The 22,851-nt window shown below is 56.4% G+C and overlaps 2 protein-coding genes across 2 annotated transcripts; one reads left to right on the forward strand and one right to left on the reverse strand.

The window, feature by feature from the left end:
• Positions 1-3,323: 3,323 nt before the first annotated feature.
• NCLIV_057790 (4-alpha-glucanotransferase family protein,related) lies at positions 3,324-4,542 on the reverse strand (the record flags this gene model as incomplete). Its single annotated transcript, XM_003885335.1, has 3 exons — positions 3,324-3,511; positions 3,892-4,015; positions 4,288-4,542. 3 exons carry the CDS (start codon positions 4,540-4,542, stop codon positions 3,324-3,326), a joined length of 567 nt encoding a protein of 188 aa, XP_003885384.1.
• A 5,033-nt stretch (positions 4,543-9,575) lies between these two features.
• NCLIV_057800 (conserved hypothetical protein) lies at positions 9,576-21,839 on the forward strand (the record flags this gene model as incomplete). The annotated part of the gene is made up of 8 exons (XM_003885336.1): positions 9,576-12,869; positions 13,356-14,525; positions 14,999-15,143; positions 15,492-17,233; positions 18,190-18,379; positions 18,866-19,317; positions 19,643-20,424; positions 21,431-21,839. 8 exons carry the CDS (start codon positions 9,576-9,578, stop codon positions 21,837-21,839), a joined length of 8,184 nt encoding a protein of 2,727 aa, XP_003885385.1.
• Positions 21,840-22,851: the final 1,012 nt, after the last annotated feature.

The raw sequence follows: 22,851 nt of genomic DNA on the forward strand, positions 1-22,851 counted from the left end.
TGCCACGTTCCTTTTCTAGCTGCAGCGTGGCTGCTTCAGTGGAGATACGCCTGAAAAAACGTGCAGGAGGCCCTGTCAATGGATAGCCTGCAGACGAAATGCGACGCGGATGTCTCTTTTTACGGAAACACGCGACCACGGAACGACGCGTCGAGTCTCCTGGAAAAGACGGCGTCTCCTTCATGCACTGATCTAGAGGCCCCAAAAAAGGACAAACCCCGACCGGACTTTTGAGAGTCTGGACCTGCTCGTCTGCGGAGCAGGGGGGACATCCACACTTTTTAGCGAGTAATCTGCTGGCACCGACCCCTTCACCGACGCTGACGAACGCACCGCAGGGCGGGGTTCCTAGTCGTGTTTCCTTCGCCTTTTTATCCTTCAGTGTCGGAAGAGAGAGCACAGGACTGTGCAAGACGGCTCCGGACTGGCGGAACGGAAACGGTAATCAACTTCTTACGGGTCTCCCAATCGTGCAATCCGCCGTCAGCCGCATTAGGGCATACAGAGGAAGAGCATATGGTATAAGCCCCAGTGGAGTTAGAAACTGGAGAGCTCACTGGAGCACCGAGTAAGCGTTGACCTGTTTTTGGAACTCTGGTCGGCTTAACTGGTATCGCCGCGACGCCCTGTCCGAGTGTTTCCGTTCTCCAGAGACGTCTCTCTCTTGTCGAGCACTTGGAGGAGTTCTTCGGCGGTCGCGTGGCCTAGACCTGCTTTCTTACAGGCCCAGAGAAGGCGTCGGCGCATCTTCTGACGGCGAATTTTCTTTGAGCATTCCATTCGTTCCTCTCGTGAAAGCGGACTCGCTGGCACAGGAGCGAAGCGAATTCTTTTCTTCGCAGGCGCGTCGCAAGTCTGTCTGGGGCGACGCCGGGAACGGGCACGAACAGTTGCCCCCATCCTCGACAGAAGGAACATGAAACGGCGCTGCGTCTGATCGAAAATAAAGAAAAGAACTGTAGCGAAGATGATGAAATGACATCTGCGCATTCACTCAACGAGGCTGCGCCGCGCCTCAAAGCACGTGATCGATTAGGCGGGCAGAGAGATAGCTAGGTAACGCACGACGCCGCGAAACTCGCCCATGCCAACACGCGGGCTCCGGGTGTACGCTGCAAAACGGCACATGTTCAGGGATTTCCTGTCATGTACCTGAATTGACAAGTCGGAAAAGGAGTCTCTGCTGACCGAACAAACTGGGCGAGAAGCCTGCAGATGCCGGCGCAAGCCTCAAAATCAAGGGGGAACAGTTCTTCGACAACCGACTACGACTCCCCGCTCACCGAGCACGTGCACACCGTGTTTGCGTTCACGTATGTTCTCGAAAAGATTGCTTTTCTCCACCCGAGCAGGAAACGACGCGGCTTTGAATCGAGACGGAGACATCGAGATATCTCAAGTCGCTTGATCACGGGAATCCTCTCGACGTCCGCAGAACTCGACGGCCGAAAGCGCGTTTGCGTCTTCCTGGTGGATACACTCAAACCAGCATCGATGATTGACCCTCGTGGCGACACTGAAACAGTTTCGTCTCCTTCCCTTTGCAGAAACTTCCAAAGCGGAGTGGGCCTAGAGCCACCCTCTGGATTTTGTGGGGCTGAGGAAGACGAAGAAAAATCCCTTCTGCCTGTTGAGCCGACACACGAATAGCTGCGCGTACAGAGAGGAGAACTCGTTCACCGCTGCACGAGACACCCGAACCGCTAGGCCCCTGAAGCCATCAGTTTCCCTCAAGAACGGTCCGCCTCGAAAATCGGTTGTCTCTCACAGACTTAGGTGGTGGGAGACATCTTCGCAGGGTGCCCAGAACCGAGGACGCGCGCAGCTGAAGTGCACAGGCTGCCACAGGTAATTTTCACATTTCCTCACATGCCATAGGCTTGAAACGCTATGTGAGTGACGCTTCCAGCTGAATGCAGTCTCGGTTTATGCGAATTCTGCGCGCAGCTGTCTGAATAACAACGCGATCGGGGAGAACCGTGGCAGCGTTTCCAGCTGGGGCCGTCTCCTGACTTTTTACGGTTTCCGTCACAGTTCCCTGGTTAGAGGCCTTTATCAGCTGCTGACGTTTTTGTGCTACAACTACGGGATCCAGCACTGTTCAGCTGCACGCCTGCCGCAGACAGATCTGAATCCGTTTGAGGGAAGGTTGCGGGTGCGACGCCTGGATGCTACCATGTTGCGTCAGCTCTTTGAAATAGGCAGAGCGCTCTTCGTTGAATAGAAACCGGCTTTGAGAGAAAGATGCCGCAAGTCAGGAAACAAGTCAGGTGACGCACAACGGCACGCACTCTCCGGAAACCCGCTCTCGTGGCATCGATCCTGTGAGTTAAGCAGGTCAGAAAGTCGAACTGCGCTCGACTGGGGAAACCAAATGTCTTTTACTTAAGCGTACAGTACACAGAGCAAGAAAGAATAAGCAAGCGCAATTGCAGACCAAAGGGAATGTCAGCCCGGAGGTAGGAACGACGAAAAGGGTAGAGACGAAAGAGTAAAGAGACGAATACTTGGGGGAAAGAACGAGGCACACATATGATCTGCCTATACAAGATGAGGATCAAGTGCCTCAGAGCGATAATCAGCGAGTTGCCTCTCGAAAAATGTTGAAGGGTGGACCGCTCTGCACTCCTAGCATTGCAGGAGCATCTTCACCAAGAACATGTAGGTTTGCGAACCCTTGCAAAAGTAGGATCTCAGACACCTCCGCACAAACAGCCGAGTCTTCCGCTACGGCTGCCCCACGCCAAAAGGCGAACCGAACAAAGTAGGCAGAAAACAGCTCGGACCTGTCCACGCCTTCCGTGTGACCCAAACATCGCTACAGCCTCGCGCCTTCTCAGGGACAAATCCTATCTATGAAATTTTAAACCTTCCCGCGATACATGAAATCCGGGGCTACCTGAGGAAACGCGTTCCTTCGCGAAAACAGAGAAACCTAAAACGAACCTATGCATCGTTTCCCGTCTTCGCCTTCCCTACGCTCTCTCTCGTAGCTTCCACTTTTTGGAGCAGAGCGCTCCTCCAATCACTCCTCCCTGTGTTTACCTTGGCAAAAAAGGCAACCCTCCAAGACCCCGAGGCGCGCCTGCGTGTCCCCGTCTCTGTTTTCACTCGCAGCTGTGTTGCGGCACAGCTCTGATCCAGAGTCGTCCGTCGATTAAGACAGCTGTCCAGTCGAGCAAATGCCAGCACCTGGTCTCTCGGTTATCCATCACTGCGAATCGTGCCTCGGGCGCCTTTCCCGCGTCCTCAGCCGTTCCGGAGAAGGTCAGCACGCCGAGCACGAGACCGCACACGCCCCTAAACCCTAAACCCGCGCCCCGCTACAAGCCCTGGGCATCCCCTCGGCCCCAGGAGTCTTGAATCACCCGTGCAGCCTCGACACCTCTCGACATATTCGGTTGGACGAGTTCCTGCAAACGGCGGAGATCTAGAACGTGGTTCTGTCCAGGCTCCCAGATGACGTAATTGCCTTCTTTGATGAGGTATTTATACTCGACGCGCGTCGTCTCTGGTTTTCAGGGAGAACGCAGCAGCCACACACCAGCACACGGGAGGTGTAAATTCACTGGCCACGCAAGAGTTGCCATGTATCAGGTCCGTTGACAGAGGGCTAGTAAGTGCGCGATCGACCTCCGCCATGTTTTTAGCACGGCACACGGTAGACATTTCCCCTTCATTTAACATCGCGCAAAGAAAAGGGCTATACCCTGCACGTGTCACAAGACGGATGGTCCCTGGATGCCGGCTGCGGCGGGACGCTCGGGACACTTTTGTGAGTCGCGAGTCAGCAATCCTGAGTGCCCCAGTACACCCAATCATCGGCATGGACAGAAGTCGCAGCGTCGAAAATGGAAAGGCGAACTGTAGCACAGCGATCAGCACTCTCACCTCTCGGAAACTTGAGCTCGCACTGCCAAATGTTGTTCTGGGTCCAAATCATGTTCACGGCCTGCTCGGCGATCCAGCTACCTAGGGTCGCGTCGCTCCCAACGAGGCAGACGTTCTGACCGAACTGAACAGGGGAAAAGAATCACACGGGGAAATGCCGCGTACATACAGGTCAGAACATGTGCACTCGGTAGTCTCTGCACACTGCGTGCGCCGCCGGGGTGACCTCGCTCAGGGCCCGCCAAACATCCGATCGTGTCGCCGGTATCCCCCCGCCGTGTTTTTCGTCCTTCGGCAACATACGCTGGGGAAATGAAAGGGAGAGTAGCTGGGCGAGGCTGAGACCGAGTGTGGTGCCGGAAGCGCGTGGAACTCTCTCGCTGGCGTCTCGCTTACGCGTGTTTGGACGGGGACTTTGAAGACGACTTGCCGCATGGAACTGGCTTTCTCCCTCCGAATCACCTCCTCCAAGGCATTTTGGTAGATGCGAATCTTTCTTTCTTTGATTTTTTCCCGGTATTTCTCCTGAATTCTTCGGCGTTCCTCAGCCGTGGCAGGAGGGCGAGGTGTCGGCACACTGGCCGGCGGCTCCAGCGTCAGTGCGCCTTCCGCGCACTGTCTGTCGAGGTCATCGAAACCGTCACAAATCATGGTCATTTGTAAAGGGCAAGTGAATCAAAGAGGTTCGTGACTCACAAAATCGGCTTCTTTCGAGAAATGCAGTCCCGGGAAAACGGACTCGAGCGACGGTGTCACGGGCGGTCTTTTCACGACGGACTCCAGTCCACGTCGCGCCGCTACACGCCTCTGCCGTATAGACACTCACAGCCACAGGATCAAGACCTTCCACAGAAAAACCACATTCCGGCTGTTTTCCGTAAGAGGAAAAGGAGGCTCTTTTGCGAGGGAACTGCGAGTTTTTTCACTCGCTGCGTCGCTTGGCGCGACAGCTGACGGTCGGGGTACCCACGGAAGAACCGGCAAGGAAACGACTTCATTCACACACACCCCGGCCTCAGAGACGGAATCCAGCAGAGCGTTGAAGAAAGAGAAATCAGATGTCCTGCTGAAACACGAGGAACGATTCACGAAGGTCTTTGTTGGCATGAACCGTGGGCGGGCAAAAGGAAAACCGTGGCCCCGTGCATGCTAAAACTACTGCACGAAAAGAGGGCAGAAGCAGCAAAAACTGATCAGGTGACCGCCCAGGGACAAGCTGATCCTCCGCTCGTTCTCCGGTGCTGAGCAACTTCCTCAGCGAAGTTAAAGTGGTTTCCCGAATGAGCAAGACGGTAGTACGAAATGGAAAGAGTGGTTTGGACGCGGAACTTTCGGTGCGATCTTTATCGCATCTAAAAAGAAGATGGTGTGTTCTGCCCGGGATTATCCAGGCCTGGCGCACTGGCTGACCCGCCACTGCGTGGGCGAGCAGGCTGGACTGGAAAGGCACAATGGAATGTCCATCAGAAGACTCCAAAGAAGTTAGGTGGTACGTTAAAGGTCGATTCTTTGTAGAGGGGATTGCAGGTTCGAGGTGAAACTGTCCACTTTTCTCCGAACACCCCAGAACTCACAAGACTCTGTCGAGTTTTTCCCAGCCGATGACGGGAAGATAACTGGGGAGTTACCTTCCCAAGGGCTGGTGTGCGTGTACTCTCGTGAAACTCTATTCCCACCTGGACGTTGAATTGACAATTCTGGTCTAGCGATTGCAGCGTACTGTGCTGCAGCGGGTCATCAATTGCCCGCATAGTACACATTCGGACTCGATTACGAGTCCTGATGACCATACAGGGCTTTCTCTTTAGATGCCAGCACGTGCTCAATGCCTTCTGAATCCAGAGCCAGTCATCCTGTCACTGGTAAAATGCTATGGCGTTGGACTACAGTGCGTCTTGTCGCAAGCAATGCATCAATCAAAAGTCCACAGAGCACTGCGCTTAACGGTAAGCGCGACACATCAGCAACAGAGAGCACCTTTTGCTGGTACCACCGACGTTTCACAATGCCATGGAGTCACGTTCAAATGGAACAACATCTACGCAGAAGAGCATGCAATGCAGTTGACTAGACAGATCTCTACTGGCGAAATAACCGTGCTTCCCTGAGTCACTGCAGCCACAGACAATGTTCCCACTCTTCAGACAAGACTCCGGACTGACTAGCCCGTTGTTCAGTCGCTGAGAACACAAGCTGCTGTGCTTCAGCTTCGCGTATCGTCGGTCACGTGACGACGGCCATCTTCAGCATTCGTACCTGTCGACGGTACACCATACCTTGTTGTCAAGTCCGTCGGGGTGCACGGTCGCCGTCGTTAGCGTTGTGGACAATCCCTGGCGTACGATGCTGTCACTTTGCTCTCCCGCCCTGTTTCCTCACTCCGAAGACGCTATCACCACTGACTCTCTGTGCACTCTTCTTAAAGGGCCATTTGCCTGACAGTTCCAATGATCACGTGACAACAGGGACTAAACCGCCCGTTCGCCACCCGAGGGCGTCACGTCATTGTTCTACTGAGCCGAGGTTCACGTCTCCTGAGTTCTGCTGCAGCTACTTTTGATTTTCTACGGGCAGTTCCTTCGCAGACCCCCGCTAATTTCGGAGGGTGAAGGCCGCGCAAGCTCGCCGGAGGCGACTGAAAACCTTCGGCTCATCTCTATCAGCGGGGTGGGGGTGCGAAATTCTTTTGCCTCTCCAATACAGTGCCCACATTAAATACACAACGCGGATGCCTCGCTGTACAAGAGGCACGCAGTCAAAAAGGTCGGAGTGTTGTTCAGGCGACAGTCCAAGAGTTGTAAAAACGGTGGAAGAATTGTTGTGCTGGGTTACACTTTTCCTTGGCATCCTCAGGATTCTGCACGCTTCTTGTTGAAACGTAGATATGACTGTACTTTCTATTTGCCTGCACTTACCATGCACCACACTGCATTTCTCTGACTTTGCGTGAAACAGAGAAACCCCATCGGGTTAATTCTCCCTTTTTGGTTGACATTCACGATTCATCAGTTCGGTGGCCTCGCCTTGTGAGCTGTTCAGAAGAAGCATTTGGTCGTACCGCTCACACTGCGCTTCAGCCGCGCCACACCAAACACGGAAAATAGGTTTCCCTTTTATCCAGAGGCTCCCTGTTCGTTTGTGCCGGGAAGCATGGCCGTGTTTTGTCCAAATGTTGGTTCTGTTAGGGAGACAAGCTGCTTGGCTCCTATTTAGACCGCCTCTTTGCTTCGGTAAGTACTCAACTTTATACATTTCACCGGCACTGGAGAGACTCGAAAGAGTGACATCTTTCTTACACACTGACCGCCCTGAGTGTCCGGGGAGACCGGCCGTCATAGGAGTTTGTTACATTTTTTGACAGGTTGCAGGAGCCCGCAATTGGGATCGTATCCAGACGTTTTTCTATATAGGGGACTCTTGAAAATCGCATCACCGAAAAAGATAGAAGGCTCACGACGTGTAGCAGACCATCTGTTTCACGCACTGCACTCTCCCCTAGAGAGAGCGGCAACAGTGTAGATATAACACCGTAATTTCCCTACTAGAGGGTCATAGATTCCTAGCGGTATTTACTACCGGGGCGCAGAAGTCTGCTTTTCTAATTCAAAAAGGGATGTTCTGCTTGTCTATCTTTTTCCGTTCCACAAGCACATCCCCGTAGGAACAGCTTTTGTGTTTTAGCGTGAAGCTATCTTCGCCTACACGCACACTGGTCTGCCCGAAGGCTGCAGCACGACCTGAACTATCGAAGCGTGACATTCCCTGGAAATTACAGCGGATTTTCACAGAAAAGCCGTTCTGCGTTTACAGAAACACACAAATTGTCGTGCCGTGCATGCAGAGAAAAAAAGATATCGGAATGACACTGGCATGTCTCGCCGACATAGCGCACGCAGCGAAAGAGCGTTCGACTGCGCGCAGAATGAGTCTCCAGGAAAGAGCAGGATATGATGCTTAATGTGTGGTTGCTCTTCATCAGAAGACATGACGGGTATGCTTTTGGATTTTTATTATGATAACGAATTGAGTCATACTATTAGCTGTCAGGGGATATCCAAGGCGTCTAGAGAGCTCAGGCAACAAGGGAAAATGTCCGCGTGCAGTGTGCTGTTTTTCGGGAAAACGTTGCCCTCGTTTCAACCTCCAAACATAAGAAAACGTACTTCTTCGGGAAACAACAAAGCGAACATGCTTTGCGGTTGCCCTCTACATGGATGCGCATGCAAGTGTCTCCAGCGTAACTGCTTTCGAACAGTAGGTAGATTCTGTTTGACTCGCATCTCACGATCTCCCGGTGAACCGCGATCGAAGTAATGTTTTATTTTCCTCCTTTCCTCTGTTTCTGCGTCTCTCTCTCTTTTCCATTCATGTCAAAACAAGAAACACTTCCATTGAAGATCTTCGGTGTTGGGCGAAGGCCCGACGGAGACACAAACGAGGAGACACGCAGAACAGTGCATATATGTGGACGGAAGCAGGCGAAAGCCACGAGGACGGAGAGAAAGGATGTTAGTTAGACTGTTTGGTATTTTTAGTTGCACATGTTTTCCAGGGCCATCGCGTTTTTCGGAAGGGAAGAGACGTCCTCCTTCATTCGTGCATGCCCAAAAATGCGGAAGGCCGCGAAAAACGGGTCGTGACGAAGACGTCTTACAAAACAGAAGGACGGCATTCTCGGGCTTCCTGTTCTCTCAATGGACTTGCAGTGTACCTACACCTTGCCCGAGGCTTCTTCTTGTGCGGTTCTGGTCTCTGTGGACATTGAACTTTCCCTGAGTCTTGCCGCGGCGGCTCCGGTGATTGTGTGCTTTAACTGAACGACGGATGGCGTTTCTTTTCCATTGGCATCATGGGGCGAGATGCTACGAATGAAGCTACGTCTTCCGCGTTACTTTCTGGAAGCAACGGCAAAGTCGATTGATCTCGCAGTGCCTTGACTGTGCACCGAAAGGTTCCCCTCAACCCTCTCGTGAGCTCGACGTTCCGTCTTCCGCTCCTCCGCACCTCTCGCTTCCGCTCCTCCGCACCTCTCGCTTCCGCTTTTCTCGACAATGTACATCCGAAAGCGTTTACGCCTTCTCGCCCCTGACATTTCTACGTTTTCCCAACCTCTTCATTCGCCGCTCTCTGTACTGCCCTCGCGACAGTATGGAGTGACGCTGTGTTTGATCTCCTCGCGCCTTCCGGATGCAAAGGCATCCACTCACTGCGCGTTGTCGAGGCATCGTGGACCGTTGGAGGGAGCGCGTGCAAAAAGTTCAGACAAGTCACAACGCCATGCTGAGACTGTCAGGTCTTCCTCCCGCTCGCTCCGTGAGGCACGGAGAGGAGACACCGCAAGAAAAGACCCAGTGCCGGGTTGCGCGCCCGAGGGACAAATTGCACCACCGACGCGCTGCTCGAGTCAGGGGAGAGACAACCCCAAAGGAGAAGAGAAAAACGACCATGGACGCGTTTCACCTGGTCACCAGTCCGATCTGTGGGAAGAGAGGCGGGGCACGCTTCACACACAGAGGCGCCAAGGGGCCGAACCGCGTCCGGCGTTCTCTTTTCTTCCTTTCTCGCCGGCGCGCGCGTCGCCCATTCCGCTTTCTTCTCGAGCTCCGTTTTCTTCATCGGCACCCTCAACTCCTGCAGTTCGCCCGCGTCCACGGTCCCGCGGCGATACGCCGCCCCGCCTGGCGATGCCCCGCCCCTCCCCAGAGCGCGACGAAAGGCTCGTCTTCGCAGAAGGGACTCGTGACCCCAGCGCCCACGGAGGGGTGTATGGACGCCAGAGCGAACGCGAGGAAGAACGCTGGAACGCCAGAGGCAACGGGGCCGTGGCCGCCAAACGGCTGGAGCGAAGAGAAAATAGCGCACCGCGAAGTGAAACGTGGCGTCGAATGCACCACGAGACAGGGGGTTTGGAGGGGCGAGGCCTGTCTGAGAGCGAGAAGAACAGCCCTTCCGATCACGGATGGAGATGCCGGCTTTCGACACGCTCCTTTCCGACTGGGGACAGGCAGCCGCGCGTCTCAAAATCGCGGCCCTCGCCCAGTTCGGCTTCTTCTTCCACGTTGTCGTCGCGCGACTCAGCGTCTCCTTCCGCCTCAGTCGAGAGGGTGCTGGACCAACTCGAAGGCCTGCAAAGCCGCGCAGCCGGGCACCGAGGCCAGATTGGCCGTCGCCCTACGTCGCCTGCGGATTCGTCTCGGGGCGAGTTCGTGAAGCTTTCCGGCCGGGATTTGGAGGAGATTTGTGCCTGTCTTCTCGTGCACGTGAGGCTCATGGATTTCGATCAGCTCGCGCGCATGTGCACTTCCCTTGCTTCTCTGATGAGAACAACTCCGCAGCACTCCGCGACTCGTCTCTTTCCTTCGTCGTCTCTGGAACCCTACGCGCATCTCCTTGCTCCCCAGTCGCTGTCTCCCTCGTCGCCTCTGTTTGCTTCGTCTCCTCTTTCCTCTTCTCCACCATCCTCTGTCACCTCGCTTCCTGAGCTGCCTTCCCGTCTGTTTCCCTGTGCACAATCCAACCACGACGGTTCGTCCGCGCCTCCTGGGACTTTTGAGAGGGTACCCTGCGATGGAAAAAACAAGGAATTCCTGCAGATGCTTCGCCGACTGCCGGAAGAATCGTCGACGTGCGTGCAACTCCTTCGTCTCGCATGCACCGCGGCTATCTCTCTTCTGCGGCCATCTGCGGCCTCTGCTTCTCCTCCAAGTCTAGAGAGAGCCCACGTGCAGCTTTCGTCTGTGCTGCGGCTCCTCCACGTTGTTCTTCGCGACCTGTCGCTCTCTTCCCCGCTCCTCTTTCGACGGGCCGCCGCCTACCTCGCTGACGACGTCGTCCTCGTGGAGAAGGCGTACCCTCGCGACTGCGCTCGGCTTCTGCATCTGTTTATGAAACACGAGGTTCTGCTGGCGAGCCGGAACCGACACGCTGGGGCCTTTTCCTCTCAGGCAAAGCTCGTGCTCACGCCGCCCGCGCCGCCCGCGCGCCCCAGCGTAGCCATCCGAGACAAGAACCAGAGACTAGACGTCACCTCGTCGGGGTTCGCGATCGGTGCGGGGACCGCGGCGTCGCGTCCCCCGCGGCCGCAGTCGCTGGCCTCTCCGGAGGCTTCGGGTCTCCGGTTTGGCTGCTTGAGCTTCGAACAGGCGCTGACGCTCCCACTGTTTCCCCTCGAGGGATCCCCGCTCTCTTCCCCATGCGTGATGCGACTCTTTCGGCGACTGGCGGCTCGCCTCTCGCTGCTGCAGCAAAGGCACTCGGCGGTCTTCAAGGGTCGACGCGCCGTAGAGGAGCAGTGGAACCAGATCCAGTTGAGAAAAGAGGCTCTTCTGGCGACGGCGGAAAACGCGCGAGGGCGCAGAGAACACGAGCAAGGTCGACCTCTCCAGGCGCCAAAGACAGCGGCGGAAGAGGCGCTTGGTAGACGGGGCGAGACAGCCCAACAAGGCGTCGGAGACACACGAGCGGAGGAAACCAAACGAAACGTGGGGGACGAAGCGGAGAGAATGTGGAGCGAGATAGAAGAGGAGGAACGACGCATTTCAAGACTCGCAGAAGACTGCGGAAAAGACAATCTCCTATTCCTGAATGGCCAAGATCTGTCGATGATTCTTGACGCATTCATCAAAATGCGCCTCATCGACGTGCGCTTGTACACCCTGCTGATCACGTCTTCACTTCGTAACCTCGTGCTCAGCTCTCGCAGCCCTGCGCGTCTGCCTTCTCTGGCTACTGCGTCTCTCGCGTCGCGGGAGTCTCTGGCGCGTGAAGAGAAAGATCGACAGTGCACCGGGAGAGACGTGGCGGCTCTGTATGGACATTTGGTAGCTCTCCTGAAGCTGCTGGAGGAGGCGCACACCCACGCGTTGCCGGCGACTTTCGATTCGTCTCAGGCTCCAGGCGTGAACCCGTTGTCTCCCGCTGCTCGGCAGCCGGAGTCCTCCTCGGCGCCCTCGCCTCCGCCGCCATCGTTTGCCGCTTTGCGTTCGCCGCCTGCTTTCGCGCCCTCATCTACAGCCTCTCTCGGGCCGGACCACGCTGCGTCTGCGTCTCCAAGCTCAGCAGCGCCGCACGGCGCGCCGCCCGGCGCGCCGCCCTGGGTGTCGACTCTGTCTGCATTGGCAAGCCGCGCGCTGCCTTTTCTGGTTCGAGACTTTCCGCAGGCTCTCCGGCGGGAGAAACTGACGAGTCTCCACCCTCACAGTCTCGTTGCTCTCGTCCACGGAAGCTGCGAGCTGTGCCGCTTTTCGGCCCGTCTGTCTGCGGAGGAGTTTGGCGTCGTTGTCGCGCTCTTGGCCGGCGGGAAGGAGCCGGCGCTGCGCGCGACGGGAGACCAGAGCGAGGCTGGGCGAAGCCGGAAAGAGGACGGGAGCGACAGACTCGCGGCTGTCGATCGCGCTCTTGGAGGGAAGAAAGAAGCAAGAGGGGAATGGGGGCGGATGCTCAAGGCATGCCACGAGAGGATCCTCAGTTCTGCCTTCCAATTCGAACCTTCGCATATCTCTGTCCTCCTCGCAGCTTACGCGAATCTCCACATCTCGCCGTCGCTTCCCGTTTCCTCGCCGCCGCCTTCGCTGGACCCGCCCCTCGACTCCGACAAGTGGCGAGAGGAAGGAAGGACCGAGCAGCGACAGCGGGAAGAAGAGAGTATCTGTTTAACGGATTTGTTAGTCTCTCGATCCTTCACGGAACGGGTCGTGGACGTTCTGCCCAAGTTCATCGTCCCTCACCACTGCGCGACTTCCCTGCGAGCGCTCTCGCTCTACCTCGCGGGCAGCGCGGCGAATTCGTCCACCTCACCTTTGCCTCCTCGAGTCTTGGCTTCGCTTTCTTCCCAATCTTCTCTGGCTGCTCATCGTTTTGAAGATTTGCGACGACGAGCGCCGGTGGGAGAGACCGGAGACGGGGCCGCAAGCGAGGCGATGGAGGAACCGTGTGAGCCTACCCAAGAGGCCTTGCGAAATGCAGCCAAGCTCTTTCAGGTGCGAGCCTTGCACATGCACTTCAAACCGGCAGACACATATAAAACCTTGAACGGATATATACATATATTTATCCATATCTATCTATCTATCTGTCTACCTATGATTATCTATGCGCTTAGAAACTGTACTGCCGCCACGTGACAGTCGAAGGAGATACATTTCTGCACTTGTGGAAGTGTATATACATCTTGATTATATACATATGCAAATATGTATTTACGTGCACGTGGAGTTGTATGTCCTCAATTTCGGGAATATATATATATATATATATATATATATATATATATATTTGTGTGTGTGTCTGTAGGGGGATTGGGAAAATTCTGTTTGTGTAACCAGGCATACGCGGGCGCTTTGGATGTGGACACACGTGCGTGTCGCTTTCTCTCCACATTCAGCTCCGCGATGCTCCGGCGTTATGCCTCTCCTTTTTCCTGCGTACGTGTCGGTGGGTGCGCGTGTCTCCTCTTCGCCTCTCAGGCCTTGCTCGGAAGGATCCTGGAGACGGACAGTCTGTGGCAGAACGGCTGGGCCGGAAAGGAAATCGTAACTGTAGCTGGGGCTGTGGCGCGTGCAGCCCCGGCTTTGCTCTCTCTCTCTTCGGCCTCGGCTGCTTCACCTTCGCCGTCGGCTCCTCTTCGTTTGTCTCCTTCCTCTAGCTTTCCGTCTCCTTCACCTTGTCTTCTTCCGGCTTCCGACTCCACGAGTAGCACCGCCGACTCGCCGTTGGTTCCCGTCGAGCGTCCGCGAGAGCTTGCGGGCACAGAGTGGGGGGAAGGGGAAGACTGCGAGAGTTGTTTCTTGGATCGAGAAGGCGAAGACGACGACGACGGATTTGGACTCGTCCACGCGACATTGCCCAGCGAGAAAGCGAACGAAGCACTGCACGAGCGCACAGGGCGCGATGTGGCCTCGGCGCCGCCTTCTCAGGTCTGCGTCGCTTCGTCTCTGACTCTCCTTCCGTCGTCTGGGTCAGTCCCCGCGCTCTCGCGTTCCAGTCTCGACTCTTTGCAGCGTCCAGCGCTGGACACGCCAGTAGCAAAGTCGCCACCTTGCCTGGTGTCTCTCTTCTTCTCCTCACTCTGTTCCTTCCTCCTCAACCTGAAGCTTCGCAGGTCTCCATTCGCTGCGGAAGGCACTGCGAGCGGGCCGTCGCACCTGATCTCCCCGCCACGTGCTTCCTCGCAAGGTGAACCTTTCCAAAACGCCTCGCCCTTTTCGCGAGAAGGTTTGTCTCCTCGCGTGTCGTCAGTTTTCCCGGCGGAGGGGCGTTCTCCCGGAGCTGTGCCGCTCTCTCTTTCGACGAGGAAATTGGAAGAGATTTGCGCGTCTCCGCACCTCCTCGTTATGTTGATGGATTCGATTGTCTCGGTGGCGACTACCCTCCACGACTGCAGCCTGGCTCTTGAGAGAAGAAAACGGCCTTTCACTGGAAGCACAACGTCACGCGGAACCGCAGATGCAACGTGCACGGCGCGAACAGACAGCGAAGGGGAAGAAACGCGAGAGGACGTGCAAGAGGACATCTGTTTCGGAGAGGGGAGCGGGAGACAGGAGCGTGTGTGGGCTTCGTTCGCAACACCAAACGATTTGAAGGCGTTCCTGGAGAGAGGCGACGCGGCACATCGAGACTTGCTCCTCCTTCTGCAGGTAAACGCTCAAGTTTCTTTGTCTCGGACACGAAAAATCCCGGAACATGAACACGCGACTGAATGACCGAGAAACGGCGAAAGAAGAAAGTGGAAGAAAGTGGAGGAAAGAGGAAGAAAGAGGAAGAGAAACGACCAGTGCCCAAAGACGGATCGAGAGACTTAACAGGTTAACGGGATACGCGGAGAGGGACAGAGTGAGAAGCGCAAACCGCGACAGAGGGTGCGCCCGAGAACGGAGAGGCTGCCAGGAATGCGATCGAAGGATCCTCCCGAGGCGCGACGAACGGACGAGAACAGAAACAGGGGAAGGGGACGGAGGAACGAGGTTGGGAGGCTGTGAAGCAACGAGCTGGGGAAGGCACAATTGCTTTGAAGGAAAACGCGACTTTCAAAAGCGAAGGCGAAAATGGCATATGTCAGGCGTGTCCTTCTCCCTCTTTGTCTTTCTCTCTCTTTGTCCTGTTCTTGTAGGTCTGTGGCCACGTGCTCGCGTCCCGACATGGACCGGATTTATCTCTGCTTGACATTGCGACTTTGTCGCATGCCTTTTTGAAGGCTCCGGCGCTATTGAGTGTTTTCTGCCTTCCTCCAGCTCTCGTGGAGCCTCCCGTATCCAGTACGACAGCCCGCCTGTTACCTTCGGCCCGTTCCTCGCAGGCGTTGTTGTCTCTCTCCTCATCTCCTTCAGTTGCCTCTCCTAACCCTTCGGTGTCTTCCTCTGTCCCCGCCTCGGCTTCTGCTTCTTCCCCGTTCCTTCCGTCTTTGTCTCCTTCGGCAAACGCGCAGGCATCGCCACGCTGCTCGCAACAGAGGAACGGGACCAGCCCGCACCCGGTTCTTCTTTCCCTGGTCCTTTCGTTTCTTTCCCGAAACGGAGACGGAGACCGTGCCGTGGCGTCGCCGCTCGCCGGCGCGTCTCCGCAAAGTTCCTTCGGCTCAAGGAGACATCGAATGTCCGTCGCAGTCGCTCTGCTGGCGACCTTTGCAAAGGCGGCGACGGTGGCGGAGCCGAGTCTCGAGGCGAGTCTCAGAGAACCGCCTACGCGGAGACAGGCGGACGCCGCGCGAGCCTGCGTCAAAGAACATGCGCCGCGAAACGGGGGGCGAAGAGACACCAAAGAGCGCTTGCCGAGCGAGACTGAGATGCGCGGCGCAGACCCAGCGAGAAGGACAACCGTCGCTGCAACCGACAGAGAGCGGGGCGATGGAGGGGGAGAGGAAAGACCAGGCGAGGAAGGAACCTCGGAAAGAGAGGTGACGAGGTTCTGCGGAGAACGTCGAGTTGTCTGCCGACCCAGCAGCGCCGATTCGTCCGTATATCGGACGATGCTCGCACACCCAAGAACCTGCGAGTTCGTGCGAGAAACGTCGCACTTGATTCGAAAAGAGTCCGAGGACTTGGCGGCGACGCTTCGATCGGTCGCGTTGCCACGGGACTCCCACGAAGCTGGAAGCAGAAAACGGTGTTCTAGTGCCACGTCGACTTTCTCGGCTTCTTTAACGGTCCTCGCCACTCTCGTCCAGCAAGGATCCCTCGCGGCGTCTCGCGCTCTCACGTCTCTTCTTTTGCCGCGTTTTCTCCCCGCTTGGCCTTCGTCGAGTGGTTTCGCATCTTCGGCCTCAGCAGCCCCTGCATCGAGGCCGCTCGCCCAGGGAGTCGACGAGGCGCCTGGCTGTGGAGCCAGAGGCGAAGGCAACTGTGAAGAAGCACAAGAGAGAAGCAAGGGAAACGGGGGGGGAGAGAGGCAGAGAAACTACGAGGCACACGGCGTGGTGCACGACTACGTTTCCCTCTTGCTCGCCCTGGAAGACCTCAGCGCCGTGCTTCTCGAGTGCAATGCGGCGCTCTTGGGAAGAACGTCCCGTCCGGTTGCAAAAACGGCGGAAGAGTCGGATTTAAGCCCGTTAAGCGCGTCGAAAACGGATCCGTCCCAATCGCGCGAAACGCCACACCAAGGCCTCCATGAACATCCGTTTGCTCATTCGCGGGAGGCTTCCTCTTCCCATCCTATGTCTTCCTCCTCTCTTGTTTCTTCCTCCTCTCTTGCTTCTTCTTCCTCTCTTGCGTCTTCTTCCTCTCTTGTATCTTCTTCTTCTCTTGCTTCTTCTTCCTCTGTTGCTTCTTCTTCCGCTCTTGCTTCTTCTTCGCCGTCTGCTGTGTCTGTTGCCCGCGCCCCGTCGCCTTCTTCCGGGGCGTTTTGTTCCCCTTCGAGCGGAGGCAAAGCGCTCGACATCTCTGCGCCCCACGCGCCGCAGGCGATGTGCGAGCGGTTGATTGACATGATGCTCGGTTTGGAGAGCCTGTTGCTCCTCGCGCGGCACGCGATGCTCACGAGGAAGATCCGCGTCGAGCGGCCGGGATTGGGAGAGATGAACTCCACCCAGCGCGGCGAGGAGACAGCGGGGCCCGAGAGCGAAGCGATCGGGCGAAGGCGCCCTGCCGTTCGCGTGGAAGCCAGCGCGCGGGAGATCATGGACGCCCAGCGCATGCGCCGCAGAGAAAAAGAGAAGCGCAATGTTGAGACGGGGGAGTCGAGGCGAAGCGCCGTCTCGGAGGAAGACGAAGGTGGAGACGCGATGGCGCGAGAGAGAGCAAGTGCGGCGGAAGCTGCAGGTGCTGTCGATTTCCTTCCTCGTGAGTCGAAGGCTTTCGAGGACTTCTACGAGACCCGAATCGAGAAGCTGCTCGGTGAAGCAGCCAACCAGGTAGGCAGGATACCCGGAGGATGGACGAGGGAACAATGGTGGAGAGAGGAGAGACACAGACCTCAGCCGGTTCTGCTCACTCGTCGAGGATCGAGGACAGGGTAATCGAGAACGCGCAAGAAGACAACAGGAAAGAGAGAGGAAGACGTATGACGGAGCCGTACAGTTGAGAAGGCCTCTTGCGTCTTTTCGAGATCGCCTCTTGCGTCTTTTCGAGATCAACGAACGGCGCGTGGCTCCTTTTGTCACCTTCACACAGTGACCTTAAAGAGAGAGTTTTTGTGTGTCTGTGGATGGGGAGCCTGCGCGCTTCCCAAGAAACCGCTCCCTTTTCCTTCAGCTGGGTCTCAGTCGTCCCTCTGTCCCAGCTCATACGGTGGCGGCAGCGGAGCCTGTGTGCGTCCGCACGTTTCTCAAAAACGCTTTTCAGGCTCTTTCCACTTTTGTCGCAGTCGCACCTAGGAGCGCCGTGAATCTTAGTGCCTCTGAAACAGTTTCTGCCTCTGCTCGAGCGCCCGTTTCGGCTTCCCGGTCGGCGCCTCAGGCTGCACTCTATAAGGTCTGAGGAGGCGGATGGGCCGGCCTAAAATCGGTTTGCCAGAAACGCCCCGGAAAGACTTCATGTCGCTACGGGATCTGTCGACGTGACACGTCTGCGTGGTGGATTCGCATTCTCCCTATACATTGACATGTCTTACTTGATGCCAGGAATGATGTCCAAAAATATATATATATATACATATATATAGGTATATATATATATAGTTATATATATATATATATATATAGTTATATATATAGTTATATATGGATAGGTAGATTGAAACGTGCAGCCGTATGCCGACGCTCGACCAATAAGGTGTTGTGTCTTTTTTTGTGGATGTTTTGGCATGTGTCAGTGTGTGGACTGCGTGGTCCCCACTGCGTGTTTTTGTGTCTCTCTTTCTTTCTTCTAGCTTGAGAACCTTCTGCTGCTCTCCGCGCATGCGAGTCGCGAGACAGCCTGCGAACAAGAGAGGGCGAGGAAGAAAGGAGACGCGCGGCACAGCGAGACACAGCCGAGGACGACGCAAGGCGAGGACTTCCTCTTCTCTCCCATCCGGTCGTCACGTCTCGGTCTCTGTTTGCGAGTTCTTGATACGGGCCGTAAGGCAAACACACGCACAGACAGTCGTTCCTGATTCCACGAACGAACAGGAATATTCAAGCATTCCGTGTGTCTTCGACTGTCCGTCCGTTTGTGTGTATCGGTGTCGACTGATCCCCCGTCGAGCTTCGACGCAGGATCAGTCGTAACGTCCGAAAAGTGGAGCAGAATGCGCCGGAAGGATTTATGGCCTTCGTTTGCATGCGTTAACGGAGCTGTTCGTCCGCTGGGTCGCCCGTTTGCTGACCACGTTGGGGCCGTGTCTGGTGAATCTCAGGACTGTCACAGAAATCCCTGCGTTGTAACCTTTCTGGGTGATTTCGCGGCCCATGCGTTCGGCCCGTGGCCTATCCATCTGTTTTTTGGCTCGCCGTTTAGCCTGTCGACTGCGGAACACAAATTCGTCTTGTGTTTAGGAGGCCTCACAGCGTTGCGCTCGACGTTCTTCTGTCTCGTCCTCTCGCGAAACGTTTTCCTCCCTGCAGGTTTCCGCCAAACTCTCCTTCTTCCGGCCCTTCGCGATCATCTGCTCCGCCGCGCACTCGCTACCCTGGGCCCCGGTCCCCTTCGAGGACGACACGCGCCTGCCTCCGTCCCTTCACCGCCCTCGCCTCGTCCACGCGCCTCCACCGCAGACCAGGCGCGTCGGCCTTCTTCCCGTTCGCCACGCGCGCCTGCGTCTTTCTCTCCTTTGGCCTCTCTCTCGGACGCTTCGACCGCTGCTGTCTCTCGTTCGGCCGCCCTCGCTTCGCTCTCTCCCCGCCGGCTCCGGAAGGCGCCTGCCTCTCTCGCTCTCACCTCCAGTGAACTGTGTGGGGTGCTCATGGCGCTTGCCTCCCTGACTGCGTGCACGCCGCACCTCCTCGCGCAGTTTCTCCTGTGCGTCCTCGAACGCTCAGCTGGGTTCCGAGACAGAGACGAAAAAGGAGACTTCCCGGTGAGGCAAAGAGACCCTCCCCGTCGGGGCTCCTCTCTCTTTTGCTGTTTCCGATTTCGCCTTCTTTTCGGCCCCGCGCTTTTTTGGCTCCAAGCCCGCGTCGGATGTCTCCGCGGCGAGGCGCCGTCGGGCGGCGCATGGAAAGCGGAAACTGACCGTCGGCGAGAATATTCGACAGATGACAGAAAAGTGGAGCGAGGAGGGGCGTTCGGATGAGCTGCGGCGCAGACTGCCAAAAAGCACTAGGATTCGAAGGAGGGAATGCTCCTCGACGTTTTTGTCTCATCCAAGTGTTTCGTCTCCTCTTGTCCCTTGCTCTTCTCAGGTCACGCTCTCCCTCAGCCACACGCTCCAGTTTCTTCATACCTACACCGTCGTTTTCGTCATTCCTCAAAGTCCTACATCTGTCCTGTGGAACACGGTTCCGTCGTCCTCTTCACCTTCTTCGTCTTCTTCATCTTCTTCGTCTTCTTGGCCTGTACCTGTTTCGTCTGCCTTCTGGTTTCTCCTTCCCGCAACTTCTTCCTTTCTTCTCTCCTCTTTCTCGGACTGCCCTCGCTCTTCTGGGCACGCGCCACTTGAGCTTCTCCACGCTTCGCACCGGCTGCTTCTTCAGCGGCTTGGCGATTTCTCGGAGGACTTGCTTTTGCCGCTTTTGCGCGTTCACCACAGTCTCCTGCTTCAGCACGCGCTCGATTGCATGCCTGCATCCGAAACGAAGAACATGGAGGCGAAGCTGCAGACGCCCGGGCAGAAGGCGCGCGGCGGTCTCCGCGGCGATGGCGAGAAGCCGGCGGAGAGCGCGGAAAACAGAGACAAATCTGCTTCGGCTGATACTCGGAGCCGAGACGAACATACGGGACAGGACATACTAACAAAGGGCCAAGACGGAGAAGGAGACGGAGGAAGGAGAGATGGGAGACCGGTCGACGACGAGGCCGCGGATGTGCGAGAAGATGGAGTTCTCGACCTGAGTGAACGCGAGACGGAGAAGAAGGTCCAGCATCTGATTCTCTCTCTCCGAGCCTCGGCCTTGGGCGTCTTCGATTTCCCTTTCCTTTCAGAGGGGAACGCCGAACGGCGATGGAAGGCAGAATCCTACATGCGGTGAGGCAGGGGGGAAACGTCCGCTCGGCGCAGTCTGGACGATCGAAAAAGCGAACAGCGTACACAGCCGAAAGACTCTTTTGGTCTGACCAGTCACTTCCACAGACACGTGGACACTTAGACCGAAGGACGTAGATGGAAAGGCGAGGCGAAGCGGAACGGAGATTGATCCTGGAGGATAAATATACACGCAGGCAAACGAAGCAACGGCGCAAGTGGAGGCAGATAGCGAGACAGGCTTCCCACGTAGGTCGATTCAGGCTTATGAGACACCGCTGCAGTGTATTCGGGAGAGTGAGGGCAGAACGCGGGACACTGAAGGAAGTTGAAAAGAAGCGAGGCGACGCCGCCACAGGTTGGAAAGGAGAGCGGTGTGTACCGCTTGTTGCGTGTTTTCTATGTTTCCGCTTCCCATGTTTTCTTCTTCGTGCTGTCTCTGTCTTTCCTTGCACTCTCTCGGCGGTTTGTCGGTTTGTCTCTGCTGCTGGGTCTGTCTCCCCTTGCGTCCCGGCGTCTGGAAGTCGACCCCGCCTTTGCCATGTTCTTCTTCGAGGTGCGTTACCGTTTTCCGCTTCTCGCGTTCGGCTGTCTTTACGCACAGAACGCTGCCTCGCTCCCTGCTGCGGCAGGCTCGGGACCTCGTCCGGGGCATGCAACCCTTTCTTAATGCGGCAAACCCTGAGGAAGAAGAGGTACTCTGGCAGGTCTGTTCTCCTACGGCACACACGGAGCGTGTGTCATTGCCCCCGGCTTCGTCCGCCTCTCCGCCATCGTCGGCGTCTTGCCGCGTGTCGGAAGGCGAAGAGCGACGGGGGGAAAGAGCGCAAAACCCAGAAAAAGAAGAGTTTCATTTCTTTGAGGCGCTGGCCGACCCATCTCGGACTCTCGACACAAGACACCATCTTCAGTCCGTTACGCTTGCCACAACCCACGCTTCTTCCTCTTCGTCCTCTGTTTCATCTGCGTCTTCATCGCGATTCCCTCGTGCGACTTTCTCACCTAAAAGTTCGCGCTACCATGCAGACGTGTTGGACACCCTGCGGCGCGTGCTGCTCGCGGAGCTTTTTAAAGAAGAAAGTCTTCCGCTGCCGACCTTCTCGCCGCCTCCTTCGTCGCCTGCGTGCGACGCCCCAGGCCCCGAGGACGAGGCGGTGGCGCGGGGAGACGGCGACAGAGAAGGAGGGAAGGCGAGAGAGAGAAGAGAGAGACAGCAAAGAGACGAAACTGAAGGTGACCGCCACTGTCACGAACTCGCGAACAGGCAAGTCGTTGACGTTCAGGAAAGCCATGGAAGGCTCAAAGACGACAGACAGGCGTTGCTCTCCCTGAGGGACGTGCAAGTCTTCTCCGAAGTGAGGGTCTATCCGTGGTATATCGACCTCGTCATTGTCAACGGGTCCGCTCTCAATAAATGACTGCAGAGAACGAGACATGTCAGACACAGAGAGACAATGGCGGTTTCGAAGTAATTACCGGCGGCAAAAGGGTTGGGAGGCTGAAAAGAAAATTCGGAGGGTCTTCGCGTCGTTGCTGACTCGGGAAACGTGGGATCCGTCAAAGCGTCACCCGGCGCATGCACCACCGCCGTTTTCTACGCGTGGAAAGGCAGAGGGGCGCTGGGGCCGTGTTGATGCGCGCGAGGACTCAGAAAGGACAACCGGCGACGCAGCAATCGGGGCGCTTCAGGCGAGGCAGGCACCCGCTGGTTTGAAAGCGGCATCCCAGGCAGCGCCGCCGGCAAGCCTAGCAGAAGAGACGTGCACGGCCGATCCTTTTGAGAGAACGCAGATGAGCGAGAGACAGAAAAGAGACAGACCGAAGATGAGACAGAGCGCGAAACGAGAAACCGAGGCGAGGAGAAGAGAGAAAACACGAGAGAGAGAAGAGAGAGAAGCAGCAAGCCGTAGAGACGAAACAGTAGACACATCAAGAAGAGAAGGGACGAGATAGAGAACACATGGAAGCGAGAGAGGGAGAGACGGGTATGCGACCAAAGACAGAGAAAGGCGGTCGGAAAGGACGACAATAGAGATGAGAGCACGCCGATGCAAAAAGACCTGGAAACGAGAGAAGCGGAATCACTTGAGGTACATGGCAGCCATTGGCAACTCGATGGAGCGAGTGGAAGAACAAAGCGAAAATCCGCCAGCGGCTCCTCTGCTTCGGCGAAGAAAGAGGAAACCGAAGCGCCGAGGCAGAGAGACACCAAAACGAGAGAAAAGCAAAGAGCGCACGTCCCTTGCGTTTGCAGTTCGGAAGGCAGCGATCCTCGACACCCTTGCGAGGGGAGAGGAGGACATTGAAAAAACCGTTTGACAAGACCTTTTGTTCGTCGAGCGTCCAATTCGTTTCACACACGTTGCGTCAAACGAGCAGAGACAACAACCACAGTGAGGAGAGCGATGAAAACGCCTTTCCCTCCCTCTC

Source organism: Neospora caninum, chromosome XI (genome assembly GCF_000208865.1).
Source record: "Neospora caninum Liverpool complete genome, chromosome XI".
Lineage (NCBI taxonomy): Eukaryota > Apicomplexa > Conoidasida > Eucoccidiorida > Sarcocystidae > Neospora > Neospora caninum.